Source organism: Habropoda laboriosa, unplaced genomic scaffold, assembly GCF_001263275.1.
Source record: "Habropoda laboriosa isolate 0110345459 unplaced genomic scaffold, ASM126327v1 scaffold816, whole genome shotgun sequence".
In the NCBI taxonomy this organism is placed as follows: Eukaryota; Metazoa; Arthropoda; class Insecta; order Hymenoptera; family Apidae; genus Habropoda; species Habropoda laboriosa.
The window spans coordinates 78,975-99,859 of NW_017101002.1; the positions used below are offsets into that span (position 1 = coordinate 78,975).

Below are 20,885 nucleotides of genomic sequence, written 5' to 3' on the forward strand. Positions count from 1 at the left end.
ACTACAAGGACTATCTCGTTTGATGCAACTGAGAAGAATCAATAAGGATGCAACAGCAACATGAACAACGACACGATATCACCGCTGATTGTTGTTATCAACAATGGGCTCCCCATCATCAGGGTCATCATTCTCAGTCCGTGACCAATGTACCATCCCCGATGCAACAAATGGAAGGTATTCCTTTACCTCAAGGTATTCCTACATCTTTTACATTTCTCAAAAATTCTCCCTGCAACGTCTTTTCATGTCATTTCAGCATGTCTGCAATCTGCGGGAAGAGTGAAGCGATCCCGCAGCCCGAATCTACCAAAGACTTCTTTAACTCCACACGTCCCGAATTCGTCGATTTCTTCGTCAACCACCATCGAACCTCGCAACGACAGCAATAACAATAATCATCATCACGTCGACCATCATCCCAGCGAGAATGGCGCGAATTCATCGGAAGAAGTTACCTCGAAGAGGCCTCTTCATCCTGCGCTCGTTGGCGCTGGGGCTGCTCTCGAGGCGAAACCGCTCTGGGAAGAGTTCCATCAATTGGGAACGGAAATGATCGTCACCAAAGCTGGCAGAAGGATGTTTCCTACATTTCAGGTATTACAGCTTAATATTTGATTGTTTAACAGTTAATTTCACGCAGTAGAAAGGGCTGAAAATTCTCTTATACTTCCAGTGTCGATTCTTTGGTTTGGATCCTACTACGGATTACCTGCTGGTGATGGATTTCGTACCTTGCGACGACAAGAGGTACAGATACGCTTTTCACAGCAGCGCTTGGGTGGTTGCTGGCCGCGCTGATCCAGTCTCACCCCCGCGGATTCACGTGCATCCTGATAGTCCGGCGAGCGGCGCTCATTGGATGAAGCAACCAGTTTCCTTCGACAAGCTGAAACTCACCAATAACCAATTGGACGATAACGGACACGTGAGTGACAATTTCGACGATTCTTATTATACAAATTACTCTTCGAGCTTTCCATACACGACAAATTCGAACTATACGTGCTCTCTGCGAGAATTCTCGACGAGGACAGTTTTGGAGTAACGTAATTCACATTGAGCACGATGGAACAGAAGGAACACCTACGCGATAAAGTAGAATGAGAGATGCACGTGAAAGCTCTGCGGCACCGGCGGTATCGCGTTCCACGTGTTTGTCGTTTACGGACGAGTTCGCCTTAATTGACCTGAGATACGAGCCTGTCTTCCGCGAGAAATTACAACGGCGCGACCGACACGTGGTAAATTTTTACGGGACGATTCGTCCCTTGATGCTACATCGTTCTTTCTTTCTTCTCCTTCTTCTTTGTTTTTTCCTTTCAACGCATTCGCTTTCCCGCGTAATGAGCCTCGATCGTAAAACGATCCGCCTTTCGTTTATGCGTTATACTTTTCGGGCAATTGAATTGTTGCGAAAAAAAGTGTGCTCGACTGAATGAACGTTTTAAATTTGTCTCGGTTGAAAAACCGTCGGACGTTGAACGGTATATAGGCTACAAAGGACGACAATGAAGCATGGTTCCATTAGAAGCTATTATCGTCTTACGAGTAATTAGTAGCAATAATTGTTTTAACACGTTGTTCAGATTTATGCCTCGTTGGCAGATGAAGCTTTATCGCGCAGCAAACCACAGTCAATGACTTCCTTTCCACTCCTTTTTTCGACCGTTTCTACGGAGAACGAAGATTTTCAGAGGAACGCTACGATGAAATTACGGAGCAACTCGAAGGCGAAACCTATTTCTCGCTGTCTCGTGTCGATACGTCAAAACTTGAATACCACGTTTACGATTCTGATTACCACTATCGGGAACTCTATCATTAGCTTTCGTCGCATTTCTAGCAAAGCACTCCCACTTTGCGTACTCTGTAGATCTTCTCCTGTCCGCGCCTTATTAATCCCGCTCTCCTGTCGCCACGACGAACGGCAATAGAAACTATACCGCGCGTAAAGTAACGTAAACATATGTAATATAAACGAAGCCCTGTGGAAGCCTGGGAAAAGACGACGAAGCCTTGAATGTGTTTACGACTTTCGAAAGAATTCACCAGCGTGAAAGAGTTCTTCACTTTTGATAACGTTCGAAAGTGTAAATACGGCTTAAGAAAGCATGCAGTTGCTTGGAATATATACACTATCGTTTCTAAGTTGCGTTTTAAGTTTGAAACATTTTAGACTTCGTGAAATTTTCATCTCGCGGAGAATTAACAATCGACGTGAAAAGATACCGTCACTTCGTGAGATTCGCTACGGATTGGGAATCCCTTGTCGAGCAAACGCAGACGATAAAATCTACAAATTTGTTTTAAACAGCAATTTGTTGCGCTCTAGTTCGCTTGTCGAACCTCGAGAAACTCTCTGTTCCGTTCTTCTTAACCCTCGTTCCTCTTCATTGTGTCCTAATGCACCTGCAGTTGCGCCAAAAATAATCGTCCCTATGTATCCGTGCCAAATTCAACGTGTCAGGCACCACTGCAAATGAAGTGATTCAGTGTTGATACGTATTGGCATACCGATTAATGAATTTACTTTCGGCTGATTCGTCGTCAGTCGCTAATCAGTGGGAGAGGACGGTGCGCGAACCTTCGGTCTACCGTACTATCCGGCAAACGCACGCACCATGTCACAATTCATCCTCTCAGGACTGATTTCTATTTGGTTGCTTTTGATCCTGATCCATTTGCTCCAAAATCTGCAGAGTCACGTCGCTCTTCAACGTATCGCCGATTATTACAAAAGCAAATCGCTCGTCCTCACCGACAAAATTCTCTAAAAGCTGCAAAAAAAGAACAAGGCGAACCATTGGTACGATCTCAATTTCTTTTTCGTTTTTTTAAAAAAAGACTGAAATTTCCCGCGTAAATTATTCGACAGCAGATACTACGGTAAACCTTCGACACGACTGCTTCGATCAGACGGGACTTCCTTGACGAACGCCGTCGCTCGTGTTTGGCTCGCGTTCCGTTCGAGAATTTATTGCTTCACCCGCGGAAAGAATTTTGACTCGCGGAGGGCGACCCTTCTTTCTTCACGCGTCACGGAACAGTTTGTTCCTTTAATTGCGCTCGGAGATACGTGCCACCGGGTATTGGGAAAAAATTGGAATCCAGCGTTGAAACGCTCGACGATTTCAGCTTCTTAATTGGCGGCTTCGTATATTCAAATTCCTCTGGAAGAGAAACGGGACGTGACAAAATTACGAATCACGAAAATCTCAAACACTTCACGGTGTTTTTCTCCGTAACATTTCCACGAGACTGCAAAAGAATACCCGTGGAAAAGGTACCGTAGAACGACGGTGAGTGTGTAACAGCGACCAGAAAACAGAAGGGGGCGAGAAAAAGAGGAAAATCGCATGTCGAAAACTCTGGTTGCTGGTGTCAGGCCACACAAGCATACACTCTCTCTCTATTGTAAGGATGACTCTTCTTCCTCCCTCTCTTTCCCCATGCCTCCCCCTCTCGTGTTCCTTTTTCTGTGTATTCAAAGAGACACATGCCGTAGCATATGCCCGTAAGTGTGTGCAAGAGGAAGGACGAGGGTGTCGGGTTGCCGGAGTGTGGGGTCGGGGGTTAGTTTTTACACTAATTAGTCACCGAGTCTCTTGTGGCTGTCAAACATTGTGACCGCCCCCCTGCGGTGGCCCTTCCTCTTAAAAGAAGGAAAGCCTTCACGTGTGCTTTTTCTTTTTATTCCCCCTTCCTCTTCCTCTCTTCTTACCCCTTACGACTACTATCTCTACCAATCGGACGATTATATACCAGATGATCGTAGAAAAACTTCTACTTTCCCAAAGAGAATCTCTTCTACTTCGATATTTATATTCTTTCTTCGTTATTTCACGTTTCAGATTATCCTGAATTCGATGCACCGCTATCAACCACGATGTCACGTAGTGGTGGCACCCTCGCCACCCGGTTCCGCACCCGATCCACGCACCGAGAACTTTAAAACGTTCACCTTCCCAGAGACGCGATTCACAGCAGTGACCGCCTACCAGAATCATCGCATCACACAGCTGAAGATCGCCAGCAATCCGTTCGCGAAAGGTTTCCGTGACTGCGAGTCCGACGAGTGCGATTCGGTTGCAGTCTCCAGCATGCAGAATCCTGCAAAGAGACCAGCTACAGGAACCACAGGCATATTATCGTCGAGTTACGTGAATACCATACCCACCGTGCAAATACCAAGCATATCCAGCCAAGAACATCATCAGTTTTACGGTGCTACAGCGACGGGACCGTGGACATATCCTGGACACCATGGACAACCGACGGCACACATGAATTCTGTCCATTACCCTGCGCATCCTCATCATCCACATCCTGGAGCGTCGTTATACGGGCCACGATAGATTCAAATTCCCCTCCGGGAGTTATTCGTGAATGTTTTCGGTGAAATATATTTGTGAACAATTGTGATCCAGTGGTGGGAGTAGATGTTTTATACGATACATGCTTGCTGATAGAGAGAGAGATCGGTCGAGGATAACGAATATATACCTTATCTGTGGAAAGCAATATTACCTGATTAAAAATTGGGTGTCGCAGGAGATAATTCGTTCGTTTCTATTTTTTTTTGTTTTTTAATCGATGCCAAAGTAAAACCGCGATAACGTGCCGCGTTAATAGAGAATAAGTATCAACGAACAAGCTTAACGAATTGTGCCTTAATAAAGAAATTAATCGCAATGAACATTTATCTGAACATATATGAACATTAATTAAAGTTATACCAAAGATAACGTCGATTAAGTTTAAACATAATAGCATGTAGAGTAACGGTAAATTATGTGTAAGTAATGTACCTATATGATAATATTGTAAGTAAGATTCAAAGAGCAATCGTAATTTAAGAATGATGGTATGTTGGTTGGATCGAGAAATATATCTACTCTACTATCCAAGAACGCGAGATCCTCGAGTATATTATCATTGTTGCTAATTTATTTAAAAGTACTTATTCTTGAATCGAGCGTGTGTACCGAAACTGGCGGGAATACTTGTGGACAATTGGTCGAAGATGCTTGGATCGATGATGATTTACCGAAGGATCTTGGAAAAGTATAAGGGAGAACATGATAGTTTCGCGTGGTATACACGATGATCGAATCGCGTGATACAAATCGGTTGGTGTCGTAGGTCCGTGGCGGGCCGGTCGAAAAAGAAAGTGCCTTTTGTAGGAGCAAAGTGCATCTATTTATACAGGGTGTCTGAAATGCCAAACGAGCCTAAAACGCTCTCGAGCCAAGACGGGAAAGTAAACGCACCGTGACAACCCATGAGAGAGCTTGGCTACTAAGTGCCTTAATAAATTATTCCCCAAGTATCGTGTGCCATTGTGTTTCGAAACTTTCTTTCCTTCGGAACTTCTTACGCTCCTCCTTCCACAATTTACTATACATATTGTAAGTACAGTTGTTATTAAGAAATTCAAGTGCGTCTGTGTTACACAACGTATTCGAAGAAAAATCAAAAAAAAGAAAAAAAAATGGGAAACTTGATGAAATAAACACGAACGCAATATTAAGTACTCTACTTGAACTTACAACGTCGAACCTTCTACAACCTCTTAAGTATATTCCCCTCTTCTTCTTCTTCTTCTTCTTCTTCTTCTTCTTCTTCTTCTTCTTCTTCTTCTGGTTTCCTACGGTGAACGAGAACGATTCGAAAAATTCCATTTTCCAAGTGGAAATTTGTCAAGGATGTAACTAAATTACCACTGCCTGCTCCGAAATCGTTTCTCTAGACGTCCAAGCAGTTTACGTGGTTTGACATCGGGACTGTTAGAAATGACAAACTAATGCCAACGAAGCGAAGTGGTATGGAACTCGAGCGTCTCAGTCTGTCGGTTCCTAAGCGTAGAAAAACGGATGGACCGACGTGGCCCATGATTGATGATGACGCGAAGAACCTCGTTGTGTAAACATATTATAACCGTATCCTTAATGACTCTCGGTGAATATCTTCCCTCGTGCATTCACCAAACGTTTTGCAGTCGCTCATGACCTGCACCGGTTGTCGCAATGGATAAAAATAAGAGAAGAAACAGCAGGATCAAAGCGAGCAAACTAACTATCCTCGTTTAAATTACTCCTGTACCAAATTTACGTTCTGTTCCTTCGTTTCCTTTTTTAACTCTTTTTTTTTTTTCTTTTCACCTGGTACTTTGCCCTAACTGGAGTAAATCATAAGGGAACAGATAACCAACACGTCTCTATCGTATCTCGCCCCGAAACGAGACAGATGGACCTTCGGGATTCTCAGCACGCGTCCATAAAGAAAATGAAACTTTCTTTTAACAGTAAGATGGAGAAGAAATGAAGAAAAAGAAGAAGAAATCTCGTGTTTCGAGGGAACCGGTGCAAGCTCAGACTTTTCGTCTACAGAGAGACCGCGCTTATCGGTGACGCGTGACGGCGCCGGCAATAAAAAGCGGCCGTCGGCCTATCTTCGCTCATTCTTTCATCTTCCTCGTAGGTGCCAGCCCTGTGGAAGTTAACCCCCGACGGGGTTAGGTGACATCGCGTTGCTGGTGGCACCTCTGTTCCAGCGAACCAGCTGCCCTCAAAGACCTTTCTTCTATTCTTCAGCCACTTGAAAGAACATCTTTCTCGATAAGCGGGAAAACACCGGCGGTCTTGCGATGCACTTCGTTAATTAAAACGTCCTGCACGTTAGGGAAATAATTAACTATCTAACAATCTTAAAGAAGAATAATAAAAAATGGTAAATCGTTTAAGAAAAAAGAAACATCGATTTCCATGGTTTCTATACCTATGTTTTGCGTCCCATCGAGAAACCCCGATGGCACAACCGTCAAGAAGGACCTCCAACGAAGTACGTATCTGGAATTTTTCACTTTTCCTTCGACATACTAGATCCTTCGACCACCCAAACATGTCCTTTTGGAACAGAAATTCTCTCCAGCGAACGATATCCTGCGATGATTAAAGGCCACAGGTAAAACCAAAAGCAAGGGGAATAAAATGAGAGATTGCGATCTAGCGAAGGCGACTGGTTAATAAATCTCGCTAATTTTCCGGTAGTAGCTTGTTGGTCTCGGATCAAAGACCGACAAATGAATCGCTCAGTAGATAGAAGAAAAAAAGGCGAGAAATAGGAAGAAAAAGGTGAATCCGTCATCGCTAGCTACCAGAAGGAATACCGCGTATACGGTGCGACGACTGCCAGGGCTTTTATAGTTTCCACGCAGTTTGATACAACCAAACGGTTTTTGAACCTTCGACAAGAACCGCGCTCCACTCTCGAGCCAGCAGCCACCGTTGAAACGGTGTGAACCAGTGCACGACTGAAAAAGAGCCAGTGGTATATACATATATGAGAACCGCGTAGATGACAGAACAATGAATAAACTCGTTTCATACGTAGCACAATGTCTCTTTGTAACGTTGCAGTAAAAGTGAAAATTTACCTACGCGACACGTGTAAAATGCACTGAAAAACACAAATCTGTCGTAATCGGCAAGCTCTCTTTATCTCGGATGAAATTTTTCAAGTGTTCGAGGAAAAGAAAGGAAAATAGTTTCCTAGAGTTTGTCATCTTTGTGAAAACAAAAAGAACATTTGTTATTTCGAGAGATAGGGAGAGGCTTCCGTTTCGGTGCAAAGCTCTCAAAAGAAGAGAAGCGTGTAAGTAGATCTAGAGTCTCGTACGACGGTGGCGTATACGACGAGCAGAAGTTCATATCCTGCGGTACCAGCCGCACGAATATGGCTGCAATGACAGATTTACAGATTCCAGCCATCGGGCTGGTCGCTTCTTCGGGATTCTTAAAGCGTACGTTCAGCGAGCGAGATGTGCCTTGGATGGCCCGAGTGCGCGTCAAATCGCACCTCCACTGTTTATGCTTTACGTCTGCAACCTTCGTCTCTGTCTACTTCTTAAACTTCTTCGTCGTCGCCCGCCCTTCTCTTGCTCCTCTCGTCGCGCATTTTATTTAAATATCGAATTTATATCGTGAAATATTAACCTCGCCGATTCTCCTCCGATTCCTTCCGTATTCGATATATACATCGATCTTTACGTGTATCGTGTCGGAAAATCGTGCTGGAGGATTCTAGAGGAAAAAAGATTCGTAGTACGGCTAATCAAATTGAACGGTATAATTGACGTGGAAAAGTAACGAGCATAGTCGTTAGCCCGTGTTTCCAGTCTTATTAGCAACAACAAAATGACCGTGGGTTACCGCCTGTCGACTCATCCTCCTTAATTGCACGACGACAGGTGACTTGGAACAAATATGATTTAAAATTGGATTTCATCGTAAATCTAACCTCGTGCCAAAATGGCAAATGTTCCTGTTTTTTTTCTTCTTCTTCTTCTACGCGGGCGTTACTTCCTGGACCGAATCCACGATGCATCCTAACGACATTGATTCGCGTCACTCTAATTGTGTAAGGTGACGCTTATTTCGCTCAATTTTTTTCTTCTTTTGCTCGTAGAAATTTGTAGAAATTTCGAACGTCCTTCGATCATCCTGATATCCTGAAAATCAATTTCATGGAAATGCATATGGTAGAAAAGAGGCCGGAAGGAAGACGGACATATCTGTTAGCGCCACGAAAACTGTCCGAGCAAGTGAAGTATCCGAAGACAGACACTGACCATGAACCACGAGACCTAAAGAAGTTTACCTTATGTCGTAAATAGAGGGACGTCTTTCTTGACTCCCGTTCGAAGTTGACACTGCCACGTGCTCCGCGAACCTTTAAAAATTTCAACTTCCCTTTTAAACTTTATACTTCATTTGAGTCCCTGCGTTTGTTTTACAGTTACTGCGTCTTCGACTATATATACTCTATTTATAACATTTTGTGTAAAAAATAAAATTACACCGTATATTACGATCGTGTGGATTAACGATATTTTGTATCAACGAATGTAACAATGTTTCTATAGACTTTTTTCAGCAAAATTCGATATTTGCCAATTCTGCGAAAAAAGCTGTGGCAAAAGAGAAGTATCACGCGTAAGGTGGACCTCAAAAGATTTTCGCTGTAACATAGTCGGCAGGCATATCCTATCTCGCCGCTGGAATCCTCATATGTCTTTCATCGTGCCTTTCCAACACCTCGGAGCCTCTCGGATCATTTTGCTCGGTCTCTCTTCCTCTTTTCTTCCGAGAGCCCATGTCTCAAGCCACGGCAATACGAGAAGGCAATCATATCCCATCCCACTGTCCCAGCTCGACCAAAATATCACTTCGACTACTTACTGAGTGGCCAAAACCAGGGCCGTGTTTGCACGGTATGCCGATCACCCTATTCAACTTACACATCGCTTAATTGTCCGCCCTATTCTGTTACACGATCTGATTACATCCAACCATTCTGATTTTCTCTTTGATTTCTTAGCTAATTGTGTATAGTTGAAATTTTTTCGAATCTACTACAGTTTCTGCTACTACGCAGACGCCATGCTACATATTTCGCAACATGAAACTCGCTGTCAAACTCGAAATTGAAAGATATATACGTATTTTGGAATCGATGCAAATGATTTACTGTTCTAATTTGATAGTTGTTGAAACGAATGCTTCGCGCAGTGACGTCTTTTGTAAACTATGAAAATATAACAATTACTTTTGGAAGATTTATTGCTTTAATTGTATTTTCTTTCCCACGCGTAAATATATTTCGATAATTCTCGATTCAAATATGTAAATCGATTGATCAAATGTAAACTGTTTCAATCTTTCGATTATTGCTATTAATTATCATGTTTAAAGATTATTTATTAATATTGCAATGTGTGCAAAACTAAGTTACAGTAACAATGCAGTGATAGAGTTAATTAGATCAATTGGTTTACTCGATTCTAACGGTGAACACATAATGGCGCCACATGACATACCTAAAAGAGGTACATATTACCATTCGTTGGTTAGATCTAATTGTTGTATAAGTAGTGTTTTTCTGCAAACATCTGTGTATACATCACATAAATTGGTGGTTGTGTGTATAGTTATGAAGAAGTTGCAGTTTTTTTAGTAACAATTTGTTTTAAAGTAAAAATGAACGTAAAGTGAAATTTTAACATTAATGCCTGGAAATAAGGACATTTAAGAAGTGTTTTAGTACATAACCTCACTTTTCTAAAACGTAAATGTCAATTGTTTTAATTTCTATAGAATATTATTTTTGTATACATGTATATATATTTTTTAAGTACTTAAAAGTATTAATTGGTACAACTTTTATTATTATTTTTTGCGTAACGCATTATCTTTTTTTATAGGTTCAACAATGAATTCTCCAGGTTCCCAAGCTCTAGAAGTAGCCAAAAACATGAAAGATCTAGCAGTATTTAAGAAACCAATAGGTGTAGCTAAAAAATACAAAAAAGTGCAACCAAAAATTCTAGATGAAGATACATATATAAAAAGAATGGGAGAAATTATTCAAAGAGATTTCTTTCCACATTTAGATAAACTTCAAGCACAAAATCAATATTTAGATGCATTAGAGCAAAATGATGTAAAGAGAATGAGAGAACTTTATGAAAAATATAGTTCAGGACGACCAACGACTGAAAGACCTGCTAGTCCAGCAACATTTGAAACACCTATGAACAAAACTGAATCGGAAGATGAACAATTTAAGTCATCCAAAATACCAAAAGAAACACCTGTTAATACAGTCACAAAAGACAAAGATAAAACAGAAATTAAAACTGGATTGGATGCATATTTGAGTACACACACCAGTGAAGACAATGCAAGTTTTGAAGAAATGATGATTGAAGCAGAGAAAAGACTTAAACTGAAGTTTGCTTGGCTTTATGAAGCTGAAGAAAATTCAAAGGCATTGACTAATAACAGTTCAGATACCTTAGCTATTGAAAATGGTAATGAGAAGCCTAACCAATTAGACAGTTGGACTTACAAAAACAAAAATTATATCATGTATGTTCCTGATGGAGTTGAATTAACTCCCGATGAAAGGATAGATTTGGCTAAAAAGAGACAAATGGTAATGCATGAAAATACAAGGCTTAGAATAAATCCCTTCAATGAACAACAAAATAAAGAAACTATTAATGAATTGGCAAAGAATCAATCAAAGGCTAATGATGGAAAAATTGGAGTTGATGGCAAAGAGATTGTTAGAAATCCAACACCTAGGGTTAATGGATTTAGTTTTGTGGCAACCCCAAGTCCAAGACCTGGAGAATGTGAAAGCCCTTTAATGACATGGGGTCAGATAGAAGGTACACCATTTAGATTAGACGGTGGAGATACACCTTTATTGAGGACAAGCCAAGGGCCATCATTTAGAATGGCAGAACCACCAAAAAGAGAACAACTTGCACTACAGCTTGCAGAAAAAGCTGGGGAAAGACACAGAGATAGAAAAAGTAAAGCTTTAGAAGCAGCAAGAAAATCATTAGCAACGTAAGTATCCTTGTCCCGTTTTTTTTATAATTATTCAAAAGATCTGTACATAATTTTATGAATTATTCTATTACAGTCCATCACCGAGATCAACCATAGATCGTCTGAGTACTATGTCTCCAGCGGCCAGAAGATTAGCTACTCAAAAACTTCGAATCGCAAGTACACCGACTCCACGAAGAACTTCATCATCGAGAACACCATCAATAGGTATTAGAACGCCAAGTACTCCGCGAATAAACACACCTTCAAAATCTGAAAATCATTTAGAATCGGAACATGGCAGCACGCGATGTCAAGGTCCTGTTCTTACGGATAATTTACTTAATTTGCCTCTTCAGAGGCAAAGAGCAGCTGACTTTTTTAACAAGTAAAATGTATGAAGATGTATGTGCTATCGTTTCAACACTGTCGTGTACATAACTGTAAATATATTATTGTAACGTTGGATGAAAAATATTAAATTTATAAGTATTCATTGTTTATACCATAAAATTAATATTTTATAATAAATGATCATTAAAAATATTCACCTGTCTTTTGTGATACCAAATGGAACGGAAACGGCTAAAGTAATTCTTTCGTTTTGTCTCGCTGCATGTCAAGTAATAACATAGGTGCAATGCGGAAATATCGAATTATCAGATTGTCACGTACAGTTTGATTCATTAACAACATTATATTGTGATATAAATTGTGTTTAATAAAATCGTGTGTTCATTTACATTTGCGTCAAAATTTAAACAAACATGTTTACTATGTAGAAGGAATTCAACTTCTCAACTTCCCATAAATACAGGAAGTTTTTAAAATATCTTTAAAAACAACAGGAAATACAATATGCCATTAAATTATGTAATCTAGTTTCGAATTCAGAATTTTTTCATGTATATAAGGGTGCTGAAATGAGAAATGAGACAAAAAGGAATATACTCGTCAATATGAGGTATCCAATCTTGAAAATTCTTCTCGTTGTGACGATAACGTATTCGTTGATCGTCCAGATACAAAGTCAAGAATGTAAATGTGGAGGTTTAGGAAAAGGTATACGATTACAAAATTTAATTTTAATAAAATAACATAGTTTTATTCTTTCAGTTTATCTATTAAACTCTAATATTTTCAGGTGTAAATCCTTGCACTTGTAGCGAAGTGGTCGTGAAAGCAACCAATTTACCAAAACCAACATATTATGTGTCACCACAAGATATCAAGGATGCTGCAACTGCACAAAGTAGTATAGTTATATCAGGTGGTACATCTCAAAGTGATTGCTCAAATGCACAAAGTGCTAGTAGTGCTATTGTGCATAGCAACAGCAATAGCAACCCTAGTCCTTGCAGCAACACTGGCTCAAATGCACATGTTAAATCTGATACTATTGTAATTAATAGTAACACAAATACACAAAGTAAGAGTAATAGCTGTGGATGCAGTAGAAGTAACAGTGACTCAAATATGCAGAGTGAGAGCAGTGCAATTACATATAGCGACAGCAGCTCCTCAGGTTCTCCTGCATCAGCTGTTATTTATACTGCTGATGTATCTTTTCCTGACAATTCTAATGAACCTAAATCTGATTATGGTTATAACAAGCAAAATATAGAAACTTTGGAAGTTGATAACATGCCAAATTCCAATGTTAATATTGTACCCAGGTATTTGAAGGTTTTCTTCATTAATAAATAATTAAAATTAGAAAGCATGACTGAAATTTCAAGTCAAATTTTTCTGTGCAGGTTTTCACCAATTGGCGATTTATGCTACCCTCTTCCAGTGGAACAGAGCAGTGGAAAGCTAATAGAAAAAGCAACAAAAGTTACACCAGCCTACCCTGGCAAACTTGTATGCTGTCCTGCATCAGTTCCTTATGAAATTTGTATAAATACACACACAGGAGAAACTAGAAGTAAAGCAATTATATCAAGCTCTTCTGATGGAAGTTCAAGTGCACCCAATGCCATGATATATGCCAGTCCAAATTCTGGTATACCTACTAAACCAACACATGAAATGTTTACTGCAACTGCAATGAAGAATAATGGTATTTTTACTGAATCAGTACCTGGATTATACAGTGGATCTCAAATTAATCCACATGGAAATATAAATTTTGGAATATTTAGTGGATCCAAAACTGGTTCATATGGAAGCTTTACTGGATCAAATTCTAAAATATATAATTTACCTTCATTGATATATGCTAATTTAAATAATGGAAATGGGCAGAAACAATATTCAAAAATGGTTATGAGTAGCAGTTCTTCAGATTGTTTTGATGATGTTGCAGGTTTGATAGCATTAAACATACTGTTGTAATTGATTAATTAAATATAGAAATTATAAAAAACCATTATATATTTTCAGGTGAAACTGCAGTAGATTCATATCCAACAGTGCCAGCAGATGCAGTTTCTCTTACTCTTGCATACAAAAATCTTCGTGCTCCTAATGTAATTTATAGACAAGGAAAACAATTTGTTCCAGAAGATAAATTATCCTTTGGTCATAGAACAGTACCAGTTGATGTGAAAAGTGAAAATAAATTAGCTGACATTGCAGAAGAGAAACTTGTAACAGTTAATAAACCTGTTGTAGAATTAAAATTAGCACCTCCAAGAACTGTTGTTATTGGTTCTTATGATGAGCAAGAAGAAGCTAAACTTGCAGAACTTGAAGCAATGGAACGTGAAAGTATAACACAAGAAGAAGGTGCTGATCAAATGGCAGAAAGTCTTCTTACCTACAAGTAAGTTTACTAGTCCCAAAAATGATTAACAGTTATGAGAAAAAGCATGTTACACATTAAACACAGTGTGTCCTAATTAATGTCCTAATTATTTACAGAGATCTTGGTTATGCACCAGTAGGAGCAACTTATGCAAGATCTAGGAACTACAATGGTAAAATAATGAATGGAGAAATAAATGATAGTGCAGAAGAACCATGTGGACCTTTAGGACCACCATTACCAGATTACATTCCAGGCACAGTAGTAGTTCAAAAGGCATTTAATAAGGATAATTTACATAATGCTGGTATAGAACCAATCAGTGACAGTATGGAAATTATAGGATCTGCCTCATGTCCAAACTAAATTGTTAAATCTTTCTAGTATTAAGTTATATTAGAAATGTATATGTTTGTATATGTTTTGAATTTGTACAAAAGAGAGAGATACATTCATAATGCACACCACTACAAAGGACTGAATATTTAAACAATATAAACATGTACTGTAACTTAATATGTCTAGTAACAATAAAAAAAAATTATATTAATTTTGTGACTTTCCTCTCCTTACTTACTTATTGCATAATATTTAATTAATGAAGTAAATATAGTTTGTTGAAAAGATTTTCTATGTCTTTCCACTTATATATTTTATTTAATCATAAAAAATGATACAAATGTCGATCTAAAATGAATTTTACATTTTTTTCCTATACAATTTCTACAATAAATTTATGTGAATACAAAGTACAATTAAATTTATATGAGAAGAAAATGGTATGGTAATTAATTTGCCAGTCCAAATGTTTTATACTTCCTTTTCTAATTTTCTTAAAAACTGCACCATTTCAAAAACTTCATTAAAAATATTAATAGCTTAACTTTTCGATTCAATCACATTATAAGAATTATTAAACAATCGCTACATTAATAACAGAAAATAGTTGATAGAAAAAAGAAATTATTTTAATGCATTATTGTATCACAGATTACCGAGGTAATCAGGTTTTCAATAAATCAGAACAATTTGTAAAATTACATGTTGTTTTCAACAAATAGTTTAGATAAAGATAGGACAAGAGTTAATGCCTGTTGTTCTTTTGCTGTATACCGAAATTTACGATGCTTCTTCGACTTCCGTGGTTTAAGCGAACCTGTCAACACTTCGTGAAGCACTCTTTCAAGAGGGGTAAGGGAAACTTTTGCTACGAGCACCACATGGTACAACATGATGATTATCTTGAAGGAAGTATAATATATGAATCTGTGTGTAAAACGCATTGCTATTTAAAGAACTGTTACACTTTCCTTTACTGACGTTCTTCTTTTTTTTCTATTTTTTTTTTCTAATTATGCACGTTATATTTTACAATTGTTATTCTTTTCTTCTGCTCATGCATCTTCTAAATTATATAATTCGTGTTCAAAACCGAACATGTTCTATATCCTTATCACAGTTACACAGATGTTTAGGAAACAAAAAAGATATTGTAGAAGATTATAATTTATAACCGTTTTAATTTATGAATAATATACCTCACTTATAGCGCGTTACACTTTTATGTATTGATTGATATAAACCGGGAATATTTAAAATTCTTTAACGAGCAATACGTGGATTTCATTCTTCCTTTCATAAACACATTCGCAGCTTATAACTTCCGTGAAGAAAAATTTTGCACTTCCTTTTACTTAAGCACGTTCAAGAGTTACGAAATTTTTACTTGACAAAATGATGCGTTTCCTTTCTTCTTATTTACGGATGCTTAAAGATTGACCAACATGAGCCATTTGAGTCTGACGACAAACAGGAAGAGGAATTGTTTTTAATGGATATATATGTACATACTTATATATTAAGCACGTAAAATCGTTGTCTGCAGTTTAATTGTATTTAGAAGCCTGAATTTCAAGATACAGACATGAATTCGGGGACGACAGTTTGGATTCTTATCGCAGTTTGCTCGATCTGTATTTTAAAAAGTTGTTATTCGTTAAGCTTCGATTACAAGGGTGCTAGAATAGTGACGTATGGTGAACCTTGCGCTACGACTCGTCGACTGCCATTTGACATCGAAGTACAAATCTATTAATTTTACAATTTCGATTGAACAAAACATATTTCCTTTCATGTAAACGTATCGTAAAATACTTTCAGGGACCTAAACCACCTCCAAAAGAAGAAAAGATACCCGTGTCGATGAACTTTAAAATTGTCTCGGATATGTATGTTCAGCCTCGTCGCGTTGAATATCCAATTGCCATAGAAATGCCGTGTCCTACTTCGTTACAATCGGAAAAAATCGTCATGGAAGACACCTTACGAGGGAGAGCTTATGCGTACAACACTTATATTCCTCCTCCTGCTAATCTACCGTCTCCTCTAAAAAGTTACAACTACGACGTCGAAGTTCCCATGAAAATGCAACAGTAAATATTACAATTAACTAATTGCGAAAATTTTTAATTTTTATAAATGTAACTTTTAATATTCTTTTTAGCATTACTCACGGGTGTAAAATGCATCAAATTCAACGACTGGAAGGACTTAGATCTAAGATCGATAGAGTACTGGTTCCTGCTTGCGAAGTTTCTTCGTCAGCATCCTCACCATGCCAATGTCAATATAAGTAAATAGAGGATACAAAAGTATATGATGTATTAGAATATAATAAAATTGATGAAGCAGGTGCATAACGCATGCAAATTTCCTCTGTTTTTTCATTTTTTAATTAATTGCGTTGTGCTTAACGTGCACAGATCTTATCGCCGAATGATTAAATACGTGCTTTTTTACCGTTTCATAAGTAGAATATTTGCAAATAATACGATAATCGAACTGGAGCTATCGCTATTCGTAATCTGGACTGTTGATGGAATTTCGCGTGATGTGCGTGCCTTTTTCTGGAACGAGGTATCAATCTTGCGGATATATGAGCTGTCTTCATCGACCGAAACCCGATGAGTGCATTTTAATTGGAATAATGAAGGACCGATGTTCGGCGATCTTTTTTTATTTCGTAGTACTAAGTGTAGTTGCTATTATCGCTGCTACCGAAAATGAAAGTGTTCAATCGATACGAAGGAGAAAGGATATTTTCGTTGAAGAACAAGATCGAACGTTACACGAAGAAGATTCTCTAAACACCGAAGATGAAGAGACGAAAAAGGTGCCTGTGATTTTTCATCCATCTACTATTCCTTCCGTGTGAAAGAAACCGCTTATTAATAACAGTTAAATATCCTTAGGGCGATGCAGCAGAATGGATAGATTCGTTGTTCGTTGAACCTACCGAAGATGCGTCTCTTTCTACGCGATTGGAGTTCTTCTCTCTTCGAGTGTTCAGAAATTATTCCTGCAACGCGGACGTTATAAAATCTGGTCATCACGGATTGCACAGAACTGTGGTCCGCGAGATCATCTGCGAACTGAAGAATCTCCTCTATTACGGCTTAGTCGCTGTTCACAACTTAAAGTCCGAATTTCACGTCGATCTGTTGCAGATCGTATTCGACATACCGCACTATGTGATTCAGTTAAAGAAACACGTAATCAGCGGAGCTATAATTGATCTCATAGAAAGCTACACTGCACGTTTCGAGGCATTCTTACAAGATTTTACGAACGTGCAACGTTTCATTGATACGATAAAAAAGTGTGTCCCTATTTTCGATATCGTAGAAACTTTGAATAGACTGAAAATTATCGTTCGAAGGGTCTTCGTTCATATTGGAGAGCTTTTGAAACATCTGGAGCAGTATCTTAACATTGTAAAAGAAGTCATGCAAGACGTAAAGTATCATGTCTCTGTTGTATTGGAAAAGATATCAAAATTTTTGTACGAATACATATCGACCGGTATAAAGGAAGTAGAGAGCTTAGTTTTGAAGGTAATTTCTTGGGTGAAATTAGTGTTGAAAAACTTGATATCTCACGTTCATGAGAAGTTCCATCGATTTCTAACGATACTCGAGGAATTGCTCGATATTTTACTTGATTTTTACAAAGGCTATTACGCTTCCGGTGTTTCTCAAGCTATTATCGACGTAATATTTCTGTTCTGCGATTCGTGCAAACCACCTCTAACGTATAATTCATCTTCGTCGTTTACCACTACTCCTGCATCGACGGAATGCTCTTGTTCAACATCAAATCTCGATCATTCGCAAGATAATTCGCCGACTTCTGTTAACGAGAACACAACTCCGTCATTTTTCGAGCCAGTCATTAATACTCACTTACCGTTTCCTATGTACAATTTAAACGCACTTAAACAAGACTCGTCAGATCTAGATCCCGTCGAATCCAGCACCTCGAATCCAAATTCAGAGTCTGAGCTCAACCGCAGCAATAATCTTCCAGATTTAACGAAACTTACAGAATTTGCTAGCAACGAGCCGACTTCATCGTCAACTCCGTTAATTCCAGAAGAAAAAACCCTATCGTCGCCTGACAAAGAAGACTCGACAGATGACCAGGGTGAAGTTTCTAATTCATTTACTACTCCCTCTTCTCTAGCTCCAGTTACTACAGACAGTTCGTTGAAAAATGAAGATTCTGAAAGCGTCACACCTTCCTACAGACTTCTTCGTTCTTTTCCTCAGTTTAAAGATTCCATGACAACAACACCGTCGATTACAGCGAAAAAAATGCCGGTGTTAGCTAAACACTCCTCTCAAATGCTACCTTCCACGCTCAATTCATATCGCTGCGGTACGTCAACTTATTTGCCATCTTTTTCGAGCCTTAACAACATACTGAAAGATGCTTCGATCAAACAGACATCTTTTGCCCTTCCTAGAAAGGAGATAGCATCTGCTTTAGGAAATTCGCCCCTATCATCCGACGATATCATCGTCATTTTCCTCGGTAACGACAGAGGACTGATAGGACTTGTAAACGACTCTTTCAGTCAGATTGATTTCAAGGTGTACAAGCTGAAATCGTTCTTCACGAATGCTCAGAATAACATTAAAATCTGGCACCTTCGCTCGGGTGATTTTCATAATCCGACTTGCGAGCATAAATTCCAATTACTCTTCCAGAATTAATCAGAATTTTTGCTCCTTACATTTCTTTACACATTACTGTAACCGTGTTTGTATATACGCATTTGAAATTGTTATTCGTTTGTATGTTGAAATAAAGGTAAGATTTCTTAAACGACGCTCGAATTATTCATCGCCACGGTTGCATATCATTTTACAATCGATTCGTTATACTTCTGACGTCAGCTATTAACGTAAACATTCGCTGACCATGCAAATTAAAATTCTCAAACATCGCCTGCGATGAAAGTGTAATTGTAACTCTGTCCTGCGTTATGAATAAGTCAAGACCGATTGCTCTACCTATTTTACAATCACCGTTGCCTGTTCTCTAGAATTTTCTTTCTATCGATAGAAATTTCAAGAAACTTCGTACGAATCTAATTTTATCACCCTATCCTGCAAATTTCAACGCGAGAAAACGAAGGATCGTGTGATGATAACAGAAAACCGAATACCACTGTAATTTTTTTGTTCAATCGAGCATGACTTTGAGTATCTAAAAAAAGGAATTATTACAGAGTAGCTTTACGAAGTAACCAAGGCTAAATTTCATACACCTCTGTTAAAGTCTGGGAAATAGAAATACGGTGATTATATAATTTCCGGAAAACAAAGACAGACTGCTGGAAAAATCGCATATCATGATGCAGCGGAGAATAATTGATTTCATTGAAGGTAGATATTCGGCGAGGCGAAGCTGTTCATTTGGTTTGAATAGAACGACGAGCTAGCATACACGCCATTTAACTGACGACAACGAAATTGAGAATAAGTTAGAAGTATAGAGGCTTAAGTGGTTATTAGTGTGATCTTTGATCTTAATTCGTTTTATCGTGGTAGTAACTTCGCACGAGGCTTCCTCCAGCAGTTTGCTATCATCTCTCTGACAGAAACTGTCACATTACTTTTCACTACAACACCTAACAGAGAGGATCAACGCGATCACAAATATGAGTCGATTCCTATTATTCGCCGTTCTTATCGTCTGCCTGGTGTACATAACGCAGGTGAGCATGAATATTTTTTGCACGAATGTAATTTCGTTGAGTGATACACGCAGTTGATAGAATTTATCTAATAATTCATGACTGAAGAAACGAACGACGTTTATCGATAATTCGCACACGATTGTTGTACAGGCCAGTCCTTTGCCAGAAGACGCACAACAGGCTCCGGAAAATGACTTCGATTTGACAAACAAAGCGAAGAAAATGTTCGACGATGCAAAAGGAGCGCTGGAGAATACTGACATAAACGGGCTTCTCGACAAAGCAAAAACTTATTTCGGACAAGCTGGCGATAATATTCGGAAGGAAATGGAGAAGTTGGCAGATAAGCTTCGCGATTAATCATTCGGTTAACGTAATAGAAATTGTATCGACGCTTTTTTTTATTAGAAAAAGATGCGACAATAACTTTTTTCTTAGATGTTACAGATACTACTTGTTTTGCTTTTCGAACAACGTTCGCGTTATTCCTTAGTATACGTTTAGAACATAATATCTACTTATAAAGAACAACGTTAACATTGGTACATGTATCGCGATGTAAAAAATATAAAAAAAGAATGTTTTTCTTTGTCGAGATATAAATAACGCATAGTTTTTAGGATTTAAAGAATTATGTTACATAATGTAGGTGTATCTACGTGTTGAAAATAAAACGTACAGATTTACATAT

At 38.5% G+C, this 20,885-nt stretch overlaps 3 protein-coding genes across 3 annotated transcripts; all 3 read left to right on the forward strand.

Moving 5' to 3' along the window:
- Positions 1-41: 41 nt before the first annotated feature.
- LOC108577810 (T-box transcription factor TBX10-like) lies at positions 42-4,358 on the forward strand. The gene is made up of 4 exons (XM_017941015.1): positions 42-177; positions 260-597; positions 677-928; positions 3,855-4,358. The coding sequence occupies exons 1-4, from the start codon at positions 48-50 to the stop codon at positions 4,356-4,358; spliced, it is 1,224 nt and encodes a 407-aa protein (XP_017796504.1). The 5' UTR covers positions 42-47.
- Positions 4,359-10,272: 5,914 nt separating this feature from the next.
- On the forward strand, positions 10,273-14,517 carry LOC108577733. Its single transcript, XM_017940925.1, has 10 exons — positions 10,273-11,420; positions 11,497-11,790; positions 12,251-12,275; positions 12,317-12,464; positions 12,547-12,853; positions 13,010-13,078; positions 13,160-13,362; positions 13,483-13,710; positions 13,788-14,169; positions 14,268-14,517. The coding sequence occupies exons 1-10, from the start codon at positions 10,273-10,275 to the stop codon at positions 14,515-14,517; spliced, it is 3,054 nt and encodes a 1,017-aa protein (XP_017796414.1).
- A 1,558-nt stretch (positions 14,518-16,075) lies between these two features.
- Positions 16,076-16,787, forward strand: LOC108577734. The gene is made up of 3 exons (XM_017940926.1): positions 16,076-16,231; positions 16,312-16,583; positions 16,655-16,787. The coding sequence occupies exons 1-3, from the start codon at positions 16,076-16,078 to the stop codon at positions 16,785-16,787; spliced, it is 561 nt and encodes a 186-aa protein (XP_017796415.1).
- Positions 16,788-20,885: the final 4,098 nt, after the last annotated feature.